At 50.2% G+C, this 17,539-nt stretch overlaps 2 protein-coding genes across 2 annotated transcripts; both read right to left on the minus strand.

Annotated features, from left to right (window-relative positions):
- Positions 1–1,628: 1,628 nt before the first annotated feature.
- lpcat2 (lysophosphatidylcholine acyltransferase 2) lies at positions 1,629–7,563 on the minus strand. The gene is made up of 14 exons (XM_029144397.3): positions 7,015–7,563; positions 6,622–6,764; positions 5,707–5,924; positions 5,259–5,371; positions 5,026–5,086; positions 4,835–4,893; positions 4,674–4,708; positions 4,532–4,586; positions 4,349–4,431; positions 4,133–4,258; positions 3,895–4,048; positions 3,711–3,809; positions 3,206–3,347; positions 1,629–2,424 (listed from the first exon to the last, which is right to left on the minus strand). The coding sequence occupies exons 1-14, from the start codon at positions 7,123–7,125 to the stop codon at positions 2,246–2,248; spliced, it is 1,578 nt and encodes a 525-aa protein (XP_029000230.1). The 5' UTR covers positions 7,126–7,563; the 3' UTR covers positions 1,629–2,245.
- A 156-nt stretch (positions 7,564–7,719) lies between these two features.
- On the minus strand, positions 7,720–16,312 carry mmp2 (matrix metallopeptidase 2). The gene is made up of 13 exons (XM_029144396.3): positions 15,950–16,312; positions 15,570–15,796; positions 14,960–15,108; positions 14,622–14,750; positions 14,364–14,537; positions 13,670–13,843; positions 12,877–13,050; positions 12,641–12,796; positions 12,422–12,545; positions 10,753–10,889; positions 10,087–10,246; positions 9,726–9,835; positions 7,720–8,737 (listed from the first exon to the last, which is right to left on the minus strand). The coding sequence occupies exons 1-13, from the start codon at positions 16,100–16,102 to the stop codon at positions 8,634–8,636; spliced, it is 1,971 nt and encodes a 656-aa protein (XP_029000229.1). The 5' UTR covers positions 16,103–16,312; the 3' UTR covers positions 7,720–8,633.
- Between the last annotated feature and the right edge of the window lie 1,227 nt (positions 16,313–17,539).

Consider the following 17,539-nt stretch of genomic DNA (forward strand, 5'->3'; position numbering starts at 1 on the left):
ATATCGCCGCGGAGAGCGTGACATCTTACCTTGTTAGCATGTTTTGCCGCATGTAAATGTCACAGCTTAAACATCGCTTACATCATTAACGTTATGACCTCCGTCATGCGTGAGATGCAGGAGAGACGACCTCACAACGGCTGCCTTTAAAAACCTCCATTTCAAGGATTTTTGCCCGGTGAATTCACGGTGATGGGATTTTGGACCCGTGCAAAGTCTGCACAAAGTGCGTAACTGTATCTGTAACAAAGCGGCGCTCATCCAGTCGGCGCCACACAGCAGGCGAGCACCTTTAAAGTTTGTGAATACTAATTGCCCGGGGCCCTGAGCTACCTGGTTAGACTGATGCACGCCGTCACATCCATTTACCAGCGAGGCCCGTCGGCACTGACCTTTCCCTTCCTTCCAGCCCGGCGCGGCGAGCCCTCCGTCCACACGAGGCCCGCGTCCAGCCACAGTCCACAAACACAAGCTGCTCACTCACTCAGGTCCTAAGGAGACCAAATCACATTAGCAACACATATCTCCCACAATCTGCTGCGACAGGATCGCCCCCCCAGGCGAGGCTGAAATGGAAACAGCAATATACAACAGCCATGCAGTGGAGGGGGGGGGGTCAAGGAGGAGCGCAGGGACGCCGAGCGAAGGAGTCGCGCCGTTGTAATGGCGGCAACAACGCGCCTTAATTGATTCCATGCCGTCTCATCAATTTTGATTAAAATAAAATGAGCCTCTGTACGTTTGAAAAGGTTAAAACAAATTGAAGGTGCAAATCACAGCTGGTAATCACAGCTCGTGTAACAGTGGGCTTTTAATGAAGCGAGCCGCTCTCCATCACTCATTTCAGCCCCCTCCAGGACACGGAGCTGCCGTCTGAGCGCGTGCGACCGCGGTCCTGCAGGCTGCGTTTAAACCAGGACACGTTTGGACCGGTGTCATTAAATAAGACTTCCATAAAGTCTCAGGTTGAGAAACTGAATTAATGGAGACATCTGCTGCATCAACAGCATGTGACAACCAACACCGAGGCAGACGAGTGCATCGTTCTCCAGGTCTCATGTTGAATATATTTAACAAAAGCTTCTATTCGCACTGGGAACTGTACAGTATCTACTCATGTCGTGGGCTTCACAGAGGAAGAGGGGTTGGAGGACGGAGGAGATGAAACAACCTAAAACAACATTATAAAGCACAAATGACAACAGATGAAATGAATGAAAAACATTTTAACACACAATCTTTAACTACACATCACCAGTTTGTTTGCATTGACCAAAATATTGATTCCTAAAAATCTATTTTTTAATTTCTACAAAATTTTAATTAATTTTGTCACAGTCTGAAAAAAATAATTCAATAAGAAAGAAATGTTTGTAAACCTACACTCAGCAGAAACCGTTACGTTCTTACGCTTCACTGTTTTCTGGCCCAAACCTCAAAGAACAGGACAAAACATATTAGAGGTCAAAAAGTAGAAATGAGACACTGCAGACGTGCAATAGGTGTCTGCTGCCACCTGGTGGTGGTTTTGAGGAGCAGCACTACGTCGCTTTTACATTTCATTTATTTCAAGTCCAAAGAAGTAGATGCAAGCTTCCTTCGTGCTGAATAAAAACACAAGTCAAAGGTTACAGTTGTTTCCCTCATTTATTTAAAAAAAAGAAAACCCTCAGTTTTAATTTATTCAAAGGTGATGTTCCTGCCAGTATCGCACCCTGCTGGAACATGCAGTCGTGAAGAAACGCTGCCGGCTTTTTGCTCACAAATTGCCTTGTTTCAGTGAACCTACAGTCGAAATGCAAATAGCTACACGTGCAAAGCAAACCTCTGGTTAATTACACAGCCGCCTTAACAAATGGAACGCACGCTTAGCAGACGCAGCAGCGCAGAGCGAGCTGGAGAGACCTTACAGTGCACAAAATCCTGGAAACGTGCAGCTTTGGCACTCACAGACACAGGATAAAACATTAGGAAAATCAATACAGACTCAAAGTTAACCACACGCAAAAAAGAGAAGCTGCACCGAGACATTTCATGTGCTGTGACTTGGATTCCTTGTTTGATCGCTAAAAGGCACTGAACTTGAAAACAGAAGCACTAACTGTAAATAGGCGAGTGCGTGACCTGAACCGTGGCTCTGCTGGGGCGAATAACCTAATCATCCGTTTACTGGACGCCGGCCTTTTCCTGCTCGCCGCCGTAACCACATTGCGCTGTCCCCCGTGTGGACGAGCGGCATTCGCCCTCAGTCGTCTTTCTTGTCCGAGCCGCTGTCTTCCTGTTGAACCCCTGAACTCGTCCCTGCAGCCAGCTCCAGGTCGCCTGGCGTGGCCTCCTGGATGGCCTGGTAGCGCTGCAGCTCCAGGTAGGTGGTGAAGAGCTTGGCATACTCTGGGTGCGACGTGGCGAAGGCTTGGAACTCACCTGAATGGGCAGAGGTCAGAGGTCAGAGGAAGGAGAAGAAGAAGAAGAAGAACAAGAAAAGGAGGAAGAACAAGAACAAGAAGAGGAGGAAGAACAGGAGGAAGAACAAGAAGAAGAACAAGAACAAGAAGAAGAAGAACAATAAGAACAAGAAGAGGAGAAAGAACAAGAAGAACAAGAACAAGAAGAACAAGAACAAGAAGAGGAGGAAGGACAAGAAGAAGAACAAGAAGAAGAAGAACAAGAAGAGGAGGAAGAACAAGAAGAAGAACAAGAAGAAGAACAAGAAGGACAAGAAGAAGAACAAGAAGAACCAGAACAAGAAGAGGAAGAACAAGAACAAGAAGAACAAAAACAAGGACAAGAACAAGAAGGAAAAGAAGAACGAGAACAAAAACAACAAGAACAAGAAGAACAACAACAAGAAGAAGTAATAGAAGAAGGAGACGAAGAAGAACAAGAAGAAGAGGAAGAAGAAGAACAAGAAGGACAAGAACAAGAACAAGAACAAGAACAAGAACAAGAACAAGAACAAGAACAAGAACAAGAACAATAACAAGAACAAGAAGAGGAAGAAGAACAAGAAGAACAAAAACAAGAAGGACAAGAACAAGAAGAACGAGAAGAACGAGAACAAAAACAACAAGAACAAGAAGAACAACAACAAGAAGAAGAAAAAGAAGAAGAGGAAGAACAAGAAGAAGAGGAAGAAGAATGATCCAGAGGAGCTCACAGCTACAACCACGGCTCAGCGTCAGACTGTCTGAGTGTCTACACTCACTGAAGGTGATGAAACCTGAGCGGTCGACGTCGATCTCCGTGAAGAGCTTGGCCATGTTGAGGTCGGACACGCCCAGAGCCGAGCGCAGCAGAGCGTTGAACTCCTCCAGCGTGATCTTCTCATCGTCGTCCGTGTCGAACAGCTGCGGGAGGCGCATGAACGGGTTGTGGATCAGCAGGCGAGCGGTCTGAAGTCTTTCTCTTATTACATAAAGAGCTAAACTGTTGGTCCGAACCCACGTTGGACCTTCGGCCCAGCAGAACGACAGACAGTGACGTTGTCCAGCCTTTCTAAACGCTGCCTCTGTTCTTCCTACAGCACAGCTGATTCTGTTAAATGACATGTCTGACTGATTTATCTCCAAATTACTGCTTTTCTGCATTCCACGTTCTCAGTATTGGCTCTGGTACTCGTTTGATGTCAGTTTGATGAGGACTAAACTAAGAACATTGGCGTTAGAGTGACACAGCTTAGGTACCAAGAACCTTTTATCTTTGTTCTGTACCTGGAACGCCATTCGAAGAACTTCTTCCGTGTTGGCTGGTCGACACAGGATGGTCACGCCGATAACATACTCCCTGAAGTCGATGGTGCCGTCTCCGTTCTGCACAGAGGCGAAAATAATAAGTCTGCGTTGTATGAATACAAAGGTTCTGGTTCCTTTCAAACTGATTCTTAAGGTTCCTCACCCTGTCAAACAGCGCAAACAGTTCTTCCAGTGCCGGGTTTACGGGCATCTTCAGGAACTTGGCGAACTCCTCTATGGTGATCCGTCCTCCCCTGCAGGAACTGGCCATGGCTGCGAAGCCGTCCAGCTCCTTCCTCACGTTGTCCCACTTCAGCCTGAGCGAGCGCGGCACAGTGAGAGTCACAGTCACACATGAATCAAACAGTCTCACTACAAGTGTGCGGTTACGGAGCGCTCACTGGAGCTTGCGGCTGATCTTGGTGAACTCGACCAGGCCGGCCTCCATGGGCAGGGTGAGCTCCCCCGCGGAGATCATCAGACGGCAGTCTTCATACGTGTGGTCGGTTACTGGAACCACCAGGGCCCTGCAAACAGAGGAGGGGGGGGTCTTTATTTATCAAAAGGCCGCTTTGGTCCACACTCACGCACTTCTATGGTGAGTTCATGACACTGACTTCGCCATAGTTTCTCGCACTCTGCTGGCAAACAGCGCCGGGCTCTTCTTCTCCTCCTCTGTGGGGACGTGCGGAGGAAGAAACTGTAAAACACGCGAAAGGTCACGACGGAGGTCAAACTCCTAAAACTCCCCCAGGAAACCAGTGAAGCCCCAGTGGAGGGCCGACGCGCTCGCACCCTACCTCCACCTCCACCGCGGTGTACGGCTGGCACAGCGTCAGCAGCAGCAGCATCCACCTGCAAGTGAACCCACCGACTCAGTGCAAGGAAGTCACTGAAAGCTGCAAAGGCGGTGAAACAAGGGGAAGATGTAGCTCTACTCACGCACTGAAACCCTGCCAGGTCCACGTCACGGTATCCTGCAGGAGACAAAGGCATGCGTTTGGGATGTTAGAAGAACTGAAGGGACCTGCGATGGTGGCGACAAGCGCAGTGTGCTTTGTTAGGACATATAGATATATATTGATGGTGTGTGCATCATTTACCAGCTTGTTGGGGTATCTAATGAGCACAGGCTGCACCGGAACCCCGGGAATAAAGGCCCCTAAAAACAGCAGCGACACAAGAAGGAGCTCCCATTACACATCAAAGGACGCCGGGTAGAATGTGAGCCAACACAAACACAAAGGCCACATTCATTCTATATACAATAGAATAAGCACGTTTAAGGCTCTACCTTGTTTGAAGGTGATGAGACAGGAGCGATTCGTACACGTTCCCTCTGGAAATATCAGAAGCTGAGAAAACAAACGTTAGACAAAGTTAAGTGTTGCCGGACGCAACGAAGTAGGAAACGGTCGTCTTTCTGCTGATTCTATTGTTTAACGAGGGAAAGTGACCCAGGAGGCGCCGAGGCCAAACCAGCGTCCTGATCAGACATGAGCTGCTGCTCGCTGCGCTGGGACTGACCTGGGGCCAGCGCCCGCCGGACTTGGCCCGCCTCTCGATCTCCTGGATCGTGTTCTTCCTGGAGTCCGGGTCGGTCCTGGACACCAGCACCGGCTGCAGACAGCGCAGGATCCCTGCAGGGGGCGGCGCCACACACACACACGCACACGCACACACACGCACACGCGCACACACACACACACACACACGCACACACACACACGCGCACACACACACACGCGCACACACACACACGCGCACACACACACACGCACACACACACACGCGCACACACACACACGCGCACACACACACACACACACACACACACACACACACACACACACACACACAACACACACACACACACACACACACACACACACACACACACAATTAGAACCTCCATGGGCACAACGTTACACATAACTACGCAACTCTACTGGAAGGAGGAGAGCGAGGGGCTCACTGCCGAAGACGGGCGCGGACAGGTTCTCCACGCGGGACACGATGGAGGGCAGGCCGGCGGCCACGCACGCGATCCCGTCGAAGAAGGTGGAGTGAGGGGCCACGGCGATGACGGGGGCCTCGCTGCTGCTGACCGGCCGGCCCCTCACCACCACCCTGAAGCCCATGCAGAAGAAGTAGGCCCTGCCCAGGACGGCGAGCAGCCTCCTGGACAGGAAGCTGCAGCGGCACACACACACACACACACACACACACACACACACACACACACACACACACACACACACACACACACACACACACACACCCCTGATGTGGGACGGGAAAGTCTAAGCAACAGGAAGGATTGCATCATTCTGTATTTTTGTGTAACACTTGTCGTACCCACACACTTCCTCATAATAAACATTAGAGGCGATTTTAGACTAAACATAGCGCTAAATAACGGTGGGGAATTGCTTCGTACAGATGGACGGGCGGCTTTTCCGCCTCAGGCCGCACTCTCGCTCTGTTTTCTGAGAAACGCGGGGAGAGGAGCTTGAGTAACGCTTGCGGTGCAGAGATCGAGATCCAGTGAGACATGACTCGACAGGAGTGGACGCGGGCGCGTGCTTTCGGCCACGTCACGGGCCGTTACTGCGAGAACAGACCGTCTTTGGTGAAACGCGCCTTTTATGGAGCCGTTTTCTGTTTTGAAAGAAGCGTGAAAGTGTCTGTGGAGATGCCTTGTGAGATAGAAAATACATCGGCGGAAATGCGAGTCCCTGTGGATTTGTGGCTCAGCCTCCGTTGGTGCATCATTTACATTTACATCCACCGTTTGTGTGTGTGTGTGTGTGTGTGTGTGTGTGTGTGTGTGTGTGTGTGTGTGTGACCTGAGGCCACAGGGAGGTGTCGGTGCCGGCGTCTGCGTTACCGTCTCCAGCCCGTCATGGGCTCCGCGGCTCCTTTCAGAGGACGCTTGAAGGTGATTACGACGCACACGGGCCATGTCACCATCAGAACCAGAGCCATGAGGACGGCCCGGAGCGGGACCAGGAAGATCCCCTGGAGGACGCACTGGATCCACATGGGGGGGGGGGGGCAACAGGTACACGTTACAGCAGAGACACGCGTCACGCAGGTGGGTCATGGTTTGTGCTACAGCGAGGCGTTAGAGTTGTTTCGGCCGCGGTGCAGCGGATTAAAGGCCCAGACTATAATCCCCCCTCCCCCTCCCCCTCCCCCCCAGGTGAGACGCCGCAGCGCATTCCGCGCGTCCTTTGCGCTCCGCGCGCGCGCCTTACAGATCTCAGATCGGCGTACTCACTCTGATGACGACGCCTCGGCTCAGCTTGGTGTCCTGCACGAACGGGTTGACGACGGCGGGCAGCAGCAGCGACTGCTGCCGCGGAAGGGCGAACACCCGCTGCGGCGGCATCGCGGTCCAGGAAGCGGAGACACGGGGCGAGCGGCGCGGACGGAGAGCCGCTACTTGATCACTCCACTTCCTCAACCGCGTCCGGAGCGCGGCGGCGGCGGCGGCGAACTCACGCGCAGAGGAACCGTAGCTCCGCCCCCGACCCGACCACCGATTTACATTAGGTTTGCATTTTGTTTCCTGCTTGCGTTTAGTTCACTGTTTGAATCCACAATACGCGCAAAACAACAACTAAACAAGAAAGAAAAAAATATGTTTAATAAAAAGCTGAATAAAAAACAATAATACACCAATGTGTATGAGTTACTTGAATTAATTAAAGACAATGGAATAAAAAAGAAACGTTATTAACATTGTGAACAAGCTTCCATCTACATCCACTAGATGGCGCTACGCCATAAAGAGTGCAACTTAATGCCTCGTCTTCTTTTCTTAATTTAGTGAATTTCTAGAAATTTTTCTTTGGTCACAATTAACCTTTGGAAGTGTCCAGAACAAGCCTTTACTGGTAAGAAAGTGCTTTTAATTAAAAACTCAAACAAACAACAGCAGACAAACAAATGGAGCTCCTGTTCTTTCCACCAAGGATCCACATTATGTATAGACCATCTTTATTGGTGACAGTAACAAAGTGCACAAGCATTAAAATCAACACGAAACACAACATGATAAAAATAATGTAAAAAAAGATTATAACAAAAGATTAATCAACAATACTACTGCGATATTCTCGTCATGATTCCATCATGCAGCACACCTCTGGAGGCAACCTGTGCCTTTAATCTTTCTGTACCACCGGTGGAAGGGAAATACAACCTCTGTCTCCTCCTTACAAAGTTCCCTCCTATAAAAAGTGCTAACCACGTGAAGCAAAATACTACTCTGAAGTAGAGCCATGAAAACCGTTACGCTGTATATAAAATGTGTATAGATATACATATAAAAAGGACTATATGCGAAAAGCTACCTCTAAAGCACCATTTTCGGTCAGACACATTGTGCAAATTCATTTTTTTACAAAATGTAGAGCACAACAATGAGAAAATTAATGACTTAAAACGGACACACTTATAAAACTGCAGCTAATATACTGGAAATGTGAACGTGAGCTGCTCACGTGGTGTAAAACAGTCTTTCAGAATCAAACTAGCCAAAAAAAAAAAAAACCTCCGGCATCATCTCACGGTGTGTCAGGACGTAGCTGATGTCTATAAAACAGGGGTGCAAGTGATGAATCAGCATCAGCACAACGCGTACTATGTCACTATCACACAGTAATATAGGAAATATACAGTAGCCTATGTTTAGCCTGTGTAAAACTGTGGAGAGGTGCCTTTGTACAAAGCTGGAGGCTGGTTATACAGGCTGGGGGGGCGCACGTCCCACAGAAGTGCAGCAGAATTACAACAGCGCCCGCTGCTGCGACCCCACGTTGCGGGTCACACTATGTCCTCATGAGGCCGGGTGTCGTCACAGGATCGGCCGGGCGAGGGACGCTGCGGAGGCGCTCAACAGCCGAGCCAGTCCTTGGTGACTTCGCCCAACTTGACGATCTTCAAGCTGCTGTCCTCCAGTTTGAAGTAGTGGTTGCCTTTGAAGAAATAGCTGTAGTCTAGAAGAAGAGAAGAAGGAACGCAGTGTTTTACAATGAGTCAGGCTCCATGAGCACATAGACTAGCAGATAATCGCTTTCAATTAAACGGACGAGGACTAAAACATCTAATCAGGCTCCGCTGCAGCCAAAGAGCTGCTTCTCTGTGTGAATTATGCTAAGCAGGATGCACAGAGGCACCTCTGTGGAGGGGCACAGGCCTGCTTTATACCCATCTGCTCACTGCGGCCGGGGGCTATGAGATGCTTGTAGCCGTGTGTATGTTTAGACGGCCGCAGTGGAAAAATCCCAAAATCCCAAGATGCTCGACACAGACATACAAATCTGCATAAGTGTACGTGTACTAAGAGTTCTGAGATGAAGCTTCAGAACCGGAGCTCTACCCTCAATGCCCTGCTCTCCAGCAAGCACGGCTAACATAAACTTAAAGCATCGCAAACTGCACTCCCACCAACCACAGATGACTTCAGGACTACTCCCACAGGCCTGTTTTACTACCCTCCTTCCCTTGTTTTGTGAGTTTCTCTAAACAGTTCATCATCACCGTTTCCTGGCTTCTGGTTTATCGCCAGATGTGCCGATAGAGCCTGCGATCCTACCAGGAAGAACGCAGACAGGGTTATACGGGAAGTGGCTCTGGACCATTTGGTACAGTACAAGCCGACATGTCGGTAGCTTTTGACTGCATCGCCACAGAATCACATCCAGCCATCTTTAATTGCTTCATGATGTTTCTTGAATTTGAACTGAATTTGATTTCTACGGCCCCAACGCACAAAACCTCATGTTGCTCCAACAAGAGGCTGACACTACTGGTTTGAAGAGAAATGCCTCCTACGATACTTGAATCCTGGGATTAGGTGTGCTAGGCCATTTAAATCCATCCAACATAGGGCCAACATAAAGTCAGATTCTAATCAGACCAATACTTGAAGTTTTACACTAATCCATTTAAGGCACAACTTGTAATTAAAATTCATATTTTTACCAATGCCATTAAGAGAGAAGGCAGAGTCCATTTCATCTGGGATACCGTTCCAGGACTCAGCAATAAGCTTAGGGAAGCCAGCGTCCATCTTCTTCTGTTCTTCATCATATCTGCACACACACGAGAGTAATGAGGCACTGAGGGGCAAAACACTCACCACACCAACCTTTTACATGGAAATGAAACGTGTTGTTATTTGTTGATGGATTCACACAAGGGCTTCCAGTAGTTTAGATCACCCCAAACACTAACCACTTCCAGACAGTCCTCCCATAACAGCCGATGACATCAGCAGCATTAGCCACCATGAGTCAGATACGGGTTTAGGCTCACTAACGACTGCATGAGATCTCCTGCTCACCGCCAGAATTTGTCCCCAGCAAACAAGTACGTCTTCCTGTTCTTCCTAAAGTTGAAGGCAGCGTCAATCTTCTGCAGGTCGGCGGGGAGGTCAAGACTGGCGATCTTCTTGGGGTAGCCTCTTTCCAACTCATCCGCTCTGTAGATCCACATCTGGTTTCCTGGGACGGAAGGGCAAGTGGTGAAGTGCAGTAGATCTGAGGCAGTTACTCGGACGGAAGGGAACTATTTTAACACGCGACTGTCCCACATTCCTGCAAACCTATTAGGCATAAATAATAAGATCATAAGCGTTCAGGCCTTCGTATCCACACCCTGCAGCTAATGTCTTTACTGCTGAGGATCATGTAAATCTCATCAGTATTCAGGAAGACTGTCATATCAGTAAAATGCTAAATATGCACCATAAACCACTAATAACTATGGTGGAACCTCTCAAGTGTCCCAAGAGTGAACAGACGAGGACTCAGTCAACATTCCAGCTAATGTTTCATTATGCAAGAAATTCCTTCAATGAAAAAGATGAAAACACATGATAAAACAAAGAAAATAAGTCTTTGCAACCTATGGACATAAAGACTGAAAGCAAAAGCAGAAAAGGACAGCTCATGTAATCTGGCATCGGCTCCAGATGAGGTTCGAATCACACGACTTTGCTCCCGCATACCTGAGAAGAACACTGTTTTTTCCTCCATGGGGTTCTCATAAGCAGCGTCTATCTTGGAGGGCAGCTCGGGCCAGTACGTGGCCACCAGAGCAGGGCCGCTGGGCTTGCTTCTGAAGTTCACCGACCTGAACAGGAACCTGGCGGAGAGAGAGAGAGAGAGAGAAAGGTAGGCGAGCGAGCACAGATCAACTGGGGATGAAACGAGAGTGAAAAGGGAACAGAGGAGGGGGTGAGGTTCAGGTGGGGAGCGTTTTGTGTGCGAGGGGGGGGTTTAGTGCAAGTGCTTCGCCTCTCGTCGCAGCCACAATGGGCCCGATTCATGAGCATCTGGTTCTCGTTACGACCGGGGCTGCCGACGCCAGCGGAACAAGACCCATCTTGCTCGGATCTCCAATACACAGCTGCACAACAGCGCCAGCTTCCCAAACGCTTTTCCACTGACCTATTTTTTTTTTTAACAGCAAAGGATCAGATGAGCCTGTTACAAAATTGAGTAATGGTATTGAAATGAAGATATAACAAAGCTTTAAGTTAAAACTAAATCACATATAGTAGCTGGTACTGACTGCTGCACCTGTGTGAATCTGTTTTGTGTAAATGCAGCTTTAAGCACGCAGTGAAGTTAACAAGCTAAATACGCTGAGTCAGGACAATATAAGGGGACGCAACTCGTGTGTTGGGATAATTATGTGAAAATGAGCCGTGTAGCCGAGAAAGCAGCGCTATAAAAGCTGTCTGCGCCAGAGGCCTGCAGGCTCCTCGTTAAATAGGAGTCGGAACAAAAAGCCACTGCTTTACTGCTCTCACACAGGACAGTGAATCACTCAGCTGCAGCTCCTTCGCTGCTTAGCTGAAATTCTGTTACCTGGAAATAAGTCAAACGAGTCCGGTGTCTTTTAGTTTGTGCAGCACTGGCTCCAGAAAACCAGCGATTCGGATTACGATACTTTAAACATCTGTTAAACTAGGCCAAGCTGCAAAAGGAGCGACGTGGTGCAGCTTTGGTGTAGCTCAGCTTATGCTTTAGGAACCCGGTGGGAATCACGGGCTCCATAAAGAACTCTGATACCAACAACTGTGGAACCGAGCGCAGTTCGTGTGCATCTCAGGTCTGTGGAGCCGCAGCAGGCGGCTGCTACGCCGGTATGAAAGCAGCACGGCACCCTGTTGGGCCCAGCTGACCGGAGGAGTTCTCCTAGAAGGTTTGCTTTGCATTCACCTCCAAAATGGCGACTTTCAGCCGCTGTGATGACAACACTGGCCTCCGAATTGGAAAGCGCACTGACTCATGCAGTCGGCTGACGAAACCGTAGCAGCCCTTTATTAAACTGGGATGTCGCGGAGACTCGGGTCGTCTGGCGCCAGCGGGGGTGGCGACTGTAGGCCGTGTTTGTGGCTGATGATTGTTTTGGTTGTCACGACGAGGAGACGGACCGTTTGTTGGTGCTGCTCGCTAACTGCCACATCCCGAAACAAGCGTCTAAACCACAACCTCCGCCTTTGGCAACGGGAGAAGCAGCACTTAAGGAGGAGCCTTGTGTCACTGCTCATTGTCTGCTGGGAAATGGTTGCAAAAACCTACTCGCTGCCTCAATTTATTTCATCACGCGGAACCAGGAATCCAGTCCAACAGTGCTCCTCATCGTGGCCTCCAGAATGAAGCGCTTACCGGTCTTTAAAGAAGAAAGTCTCTCCTCTGATTTGAGCTACGGCATCAAAGACAACTGGCTCCTTACAGATGTCCATGGGAGTGACTGGACCCTGGGTGGGCAGAGGCTTGTCAGTCGGCACACCTGGTTCCGGAGATCGACAGGACCACGTTAGATCTGAGGCACTGGCTTCAGAGAAGGAAACCCCCACTTCCTGTATGCGTGACCCCTCGTCTCACCGTAGAGCTCCTGCATGCCTTTGATGTCATCCTGCGACAGCCTGAAGTCCTTGGCGAAGGTGTAAACCGGGAACATCAGCGCCCCGGGGTCGTCGGAGTGCTCCAAGCCGAGGGCGTGGCCGAACTCATGCGCTGCCACCATGAATAGACTGTAGCCTGGAAGCAGGGGATCCAGTGAGCGAGTGCTGCAGCGTGATTCGTTAAAAACAGGATCGGTTTGAGGACCGTTTCCTCACCTTGGTCGGGACAGAAGCCCCATTTGCGGTCGTCGTCGTAGCTCTTGGTGGTGGAGCACCACATCTTGCCGTCGCTGCGTCCGGACGAGGTGCAGGCATCGTACGAGTCCCCCAGGAAGGTGAAGGGGAAGACGCACGGGCTCCCCTCCGCGTTCCCGCCCACGGTGGACATGGCTGGTGAGCGACGACAAGTCAGAGGGCGAAAAGTCAGAGGGCGAAAAGTCAGACATCGAAAAGTCAGACGGCGAAAAGTCAGACGGCGAAAAGTCAGACATCGAAAAGTCAGACGGCGAAAAGCCAGACGGCGAAAAGTCAGACATCGAAAAGTCAGACGGCGAAAAGCCAGACGGCGAAAAGTCAGACGGCGAAAAGCCAGACGCGCCGTTTCCCCAGAAGAGCTCGCGTCGTATCAAAGCCAAATGGGCAGAAGTGAAAGCACCATGAAAGCAGCTGGCACAACAAGCACCATGAACTCATCCAGCAGGCAGAACACCAGAAACCGCCTCCAGCCCCAAAGAGAGAATGTCCAGTCGGAAAGGGCTGGTTTCATGCAGTTTAGGTAAAAAGACACTTTACTTGCTATTTGATGCAAGCTATCGAATCTACACATTCTAACCTCAACGTCAGCCGCACTGACACAATGGAAAAGAACCCCTGCTACTGCACAATAAAGGCTTTCACAGCCAGTGAACGCACCACGAGCGAGGCCGTGGTGCGTTCGCGGGGCATTCCTTCACACCGGCACACAGCAGGGGGCCTGGAGTCAGCGAACCCACCGCTGAGCTCCACGTACCGGTTTCGGGGCAGAACCCGTAGGTTTTGTCGCGGTCGTAGTCCTCGGTGGTGGCGCACCAGCGGTAGCCGTCGTCTCGGCCCTCGGTGGTGCAGGAGTCGTACTTCACACCCTGGAAGGTGAAGGGGAGTTTACACGCAGCGCCCTCAGCGTTTCCACCCAGCGTGAACAGCACTGTCGGAAAAAAGCAGAAACAGACATAAACTATCAACCGTTAGTCAATTAGATGTTGACTGTGTGTGAATGTGAGGATGCATTGCAAAACATGTCGCCAAAACCAAATGCATTGAAACAGATGGCTCCACTACAAACAGGCCTCATTCATGTTCTTGTCCTATAAAACATCAACATGTGTAGGTTGGCATGTAATCACGTTAGAACCGCGGACACACAGATACAACACAGATAAACAAAATGCTTGACAAAGCCCAGCGTTCGAAAGTGGGGCAGCGACTTGGAAAAGAAGTGTCCTACAATCTGCTCCAACCCTAAAAAACGAAAACAAAACAAGATGAAGACGAAAAAAAAAAAAAGAAAACAAGCGTTTCCTGGCAAACGGTCCGACCCAGTTTCTACAGTCCAAAACCAGCAGAACGCATCTGAATAAAGCAATAATCTGATGCGAGGAGCGGGTTTTCCACCGCTGCCATTGAGCAACGCGCTCCGGAGGAGGACAAGCATCAGACGCACTTACGCTCGTGAGGACAGAAGCCGTATTTGCCGTCCTCGTCGAAGTTGTAGGTGGTGGAGCACCACAGGAAGCCGTCGTCGCGGCCCTGGGACGTGCAGCTGTTGTATTCAGTGCCCATGAACAGGAACGGGAATTTACAGAACTCCCCGTCGGCGTTGCCAAACTTCACCTTCACCACTGTTTCAGGACCAAGCATCACGTAACACATCACACCAGTACTTCATGGATTATTAGGGGTTTTGCTAGAAGCTAATCTACCACCTTGCCCTTCTCCCAGAGTCCACTGCTCATCGTCGTCAAAATGGGAGTCTCCACCGATCCCGGGCCCCGGAGCGAAGGCGTGCGCCAGGAGGCCGTCCTTGCCGTCGAAGGGGTAACCGTCCCCGTGCTCTGTTGGCGACAGAACCAGAAAAGCAGACGTGTCAGCGGTTTCCTGTTTCCCAACAGTCAACAGCTGGCGCAGCTTTTGGGGCGTAAACAAGCGTTTATTTGAAGAAATGTTGAAAATAGCAGCAGGGAAACGAGTGTGGTGGGTTTTTTAGGCGCGTTGTTTTGCAGACACCTCGGGTCCACGGGCGCGGAGGTTCTGCGAGTCTCACCGTTGCGCCCGAAGTTGATCATGATGTCGGCCTCGCCGTCCATGAGGCGGGTGAAGGACAGCGGCGTGACGTCACTCCACACCTTGAAGGCCCTGAAGAAGGCGTCGTTTACGACCTCCTCGTCCAGATCCGGCGTGTAGCCCAGGATTCTAGAGAAAACAAGGGCGTGCTTTGGTTTCGCAATGCCGTAAAAGCTGCGCGCCGACCTGTTTTCTGCGTCGGGTCATGGAAAAGAAGCCAGCGGAGGCCAGTCAGCAACAATCGCATGAGTCATCTGGAGTTGTGTTGAGTGTGTGTCTACAGCATCGGCTCCCTGCGGTCGGAGAGCTTGTGGCCGCCGCCGTCTCGGGCCCGCGGGCCTTCATTTAGCGGCGCACGGGCTGGAATGAGCCGCACGAAACAAGCCTGAAACCTCCAAACAGAACCAGAGACAAAGGGACCTGACCCACACTGTGTAGGAATGCTGCTCTTAGCCAGAGCTAAGCCCTGTGGGGGGGGGGGGGGGCAGAGGGGTGACTCCGGTTCTGTTTGTGCGGACTCTTTAACAGTGGAACTGCTGGACGAGGCGTGAGCGGGTCAGGACGTGAGGAGGTGACGACGGAGGCCTGACCTGTAGGTGATGTCCTTCTTCTGCCACATGGGTTTCCTGTGGAAGAAGTTGTAGTTGGCCACGTCCGGGACGCCGCAGCGGGGCTTTTTCATGACCTCCACGGTTTTGGCGTCGATCTCCCCGGTTTCCTGCAGCGCGAAGAACTTCTGCATTTTCTTCAGCGTGTCCTTCAGCACCATGAGGTTGCATCTGTCTTGTGGGCATCCATAAAACTTGTTCAGATAGCGCTAAACGGAAACAAAAACACCAAGAGACACTTTATGCGTCCACTTCTTTTTGTTTGTGTCTGTTTAATCAGTCCGAACGAATAAACAATGAACGCGCACGAGCGGCTCCATCGCAGCCGACTGACCCACTTTTAGGAAAAACACGCAACTCACCAGAGCAACTTCTTTGTCTGTTCCGGGGGAGTCGTCTCCGGGAAACCTGATAATGGGCGACGGGGCCGCGTTCGTTGCGTCAAAGGCGATGAAGTGGACCAGAAACAAGTTGAGAACAAGCCGACGACGACTAAACATCGTCGGAAACGCCATTTTCCCGGAGGAGCTGCGTGTCAGCGGCGGTTCGGTTCGGTTCGGTTCGGTGCTGTCCGCTGCGCGTCCGTCCGTGCGTCCGCTCGCGCTGCCTCTGCTTCTCCTCCTAACGGGACATCCCGCACCTCGGCCACTTTCTGCTTGCACACGCACTTTTGCGCGCCGCTTTCTGCGCAGTCTCCAGGTTGAGAAAGAGGAGCGGAGTCGTTCCAGGCTCGAACAGCTGGATGTGTTTGTCACCGGAAACTTTATACGGGAGAAGGGAAAGTGGATTTTCCTGGTAACTGAAGAACATTGTGTGCTGATTTTTATTTTTATTTGCCACACGATCCGTTGAATACTTAGTATAAACAATTGCAATTAACGTCACTGTCAAAAACCAAATGCATTGTTCGCCAAAACCGAATAATTGAGATAAATAACTGAAGCCATTAATTTGGCGAAACTGAAGCCAAGTTTTACAAATATGAGCTGTTTTTACCACTGGAAGTGACTGAACAACTGAAAGTGGCGTAACGCGTCGTGATTGTGTTTGAGTTTAGAGCGACACCCAACTACTGACAGGCCAAGTCTTATTAAAGGTGGTATGTTGACATCTGGTGGCCGAATGTGGAAACGCACCAACTAAACCCAGTTTGCAAACGGCAACAACCCCCCTTCCCACCACAGTGCACTGGAAACTGGAAATTATATATTTAAAAAAATGCAGTGACCAAAAGTGATCCTTCATTTTTCTGACGTTTAACCCAAATTCACAGTTCAGTTGCAGCGTCGTGGTTATTTAGTGCTGCATGAAAGCACGTGACGGATCAGTGTTTCATTGCGGTGTTGAAGCCTAATCAATCAGTCATCTAATTAAAACTACTGCACATGTAGCGACTCTAAGTAGCACAAACTACACGGAGTAAGTTGACTGAGGTTTGATCGGCGGCGCGTGTCACTGCCCTCTAGCGGCGGACACGGGAACTGCACGTGCTGTGCTGCGAGGCCCTCGGAGCCATTTCTTTACCGCCTCCTTCGTAGTCCGCAGCATAGATTTGGGATTTACTCTAACTCTCTTTGACATGTCTTTGTTTCCGCTCTCATGCTGGATTACCGCGAACAGCGTACGCGAGTTTAATAGAGAACGCTGAAGGACTCCTTTTGAAAGGAGATCTGACAGATGGATAGCTCGCAAACAGGATTTTGTGGTACATCTCGCGAAGCAATTTCCCTTCCCTTTAGCCAGAGTACAGTTAATTTTTCATTGCCGGGGCTGCTGTTGGTGGTTGCAGAGTGAATTTAACATCCATTTGCCAACAATATCCATGGCCTGTCACTTTGGAGCAGAAGCTTTATTTCATGCACTGATACATGCTGCCATCTCCTCTAACTGACACAGTCACAGTGATCTCTTGCAGAGCTGGGGAAGGGGATTGGCTCCCTATTAAATGTACA

Source organism: Betta splendens, chromosome 3 (genome assembly GCF_900634795.4).
Source record: "Betta splendens chromosome 3, fBetSpl5.4, whole genome shotgun sequence".
Classification (NCBI taxonomy): Eukaryota; Metazoa; Chordata; class Actinopteri; order Anabantiformes; family Osphronemidae; genus Betta; species Betta splendens.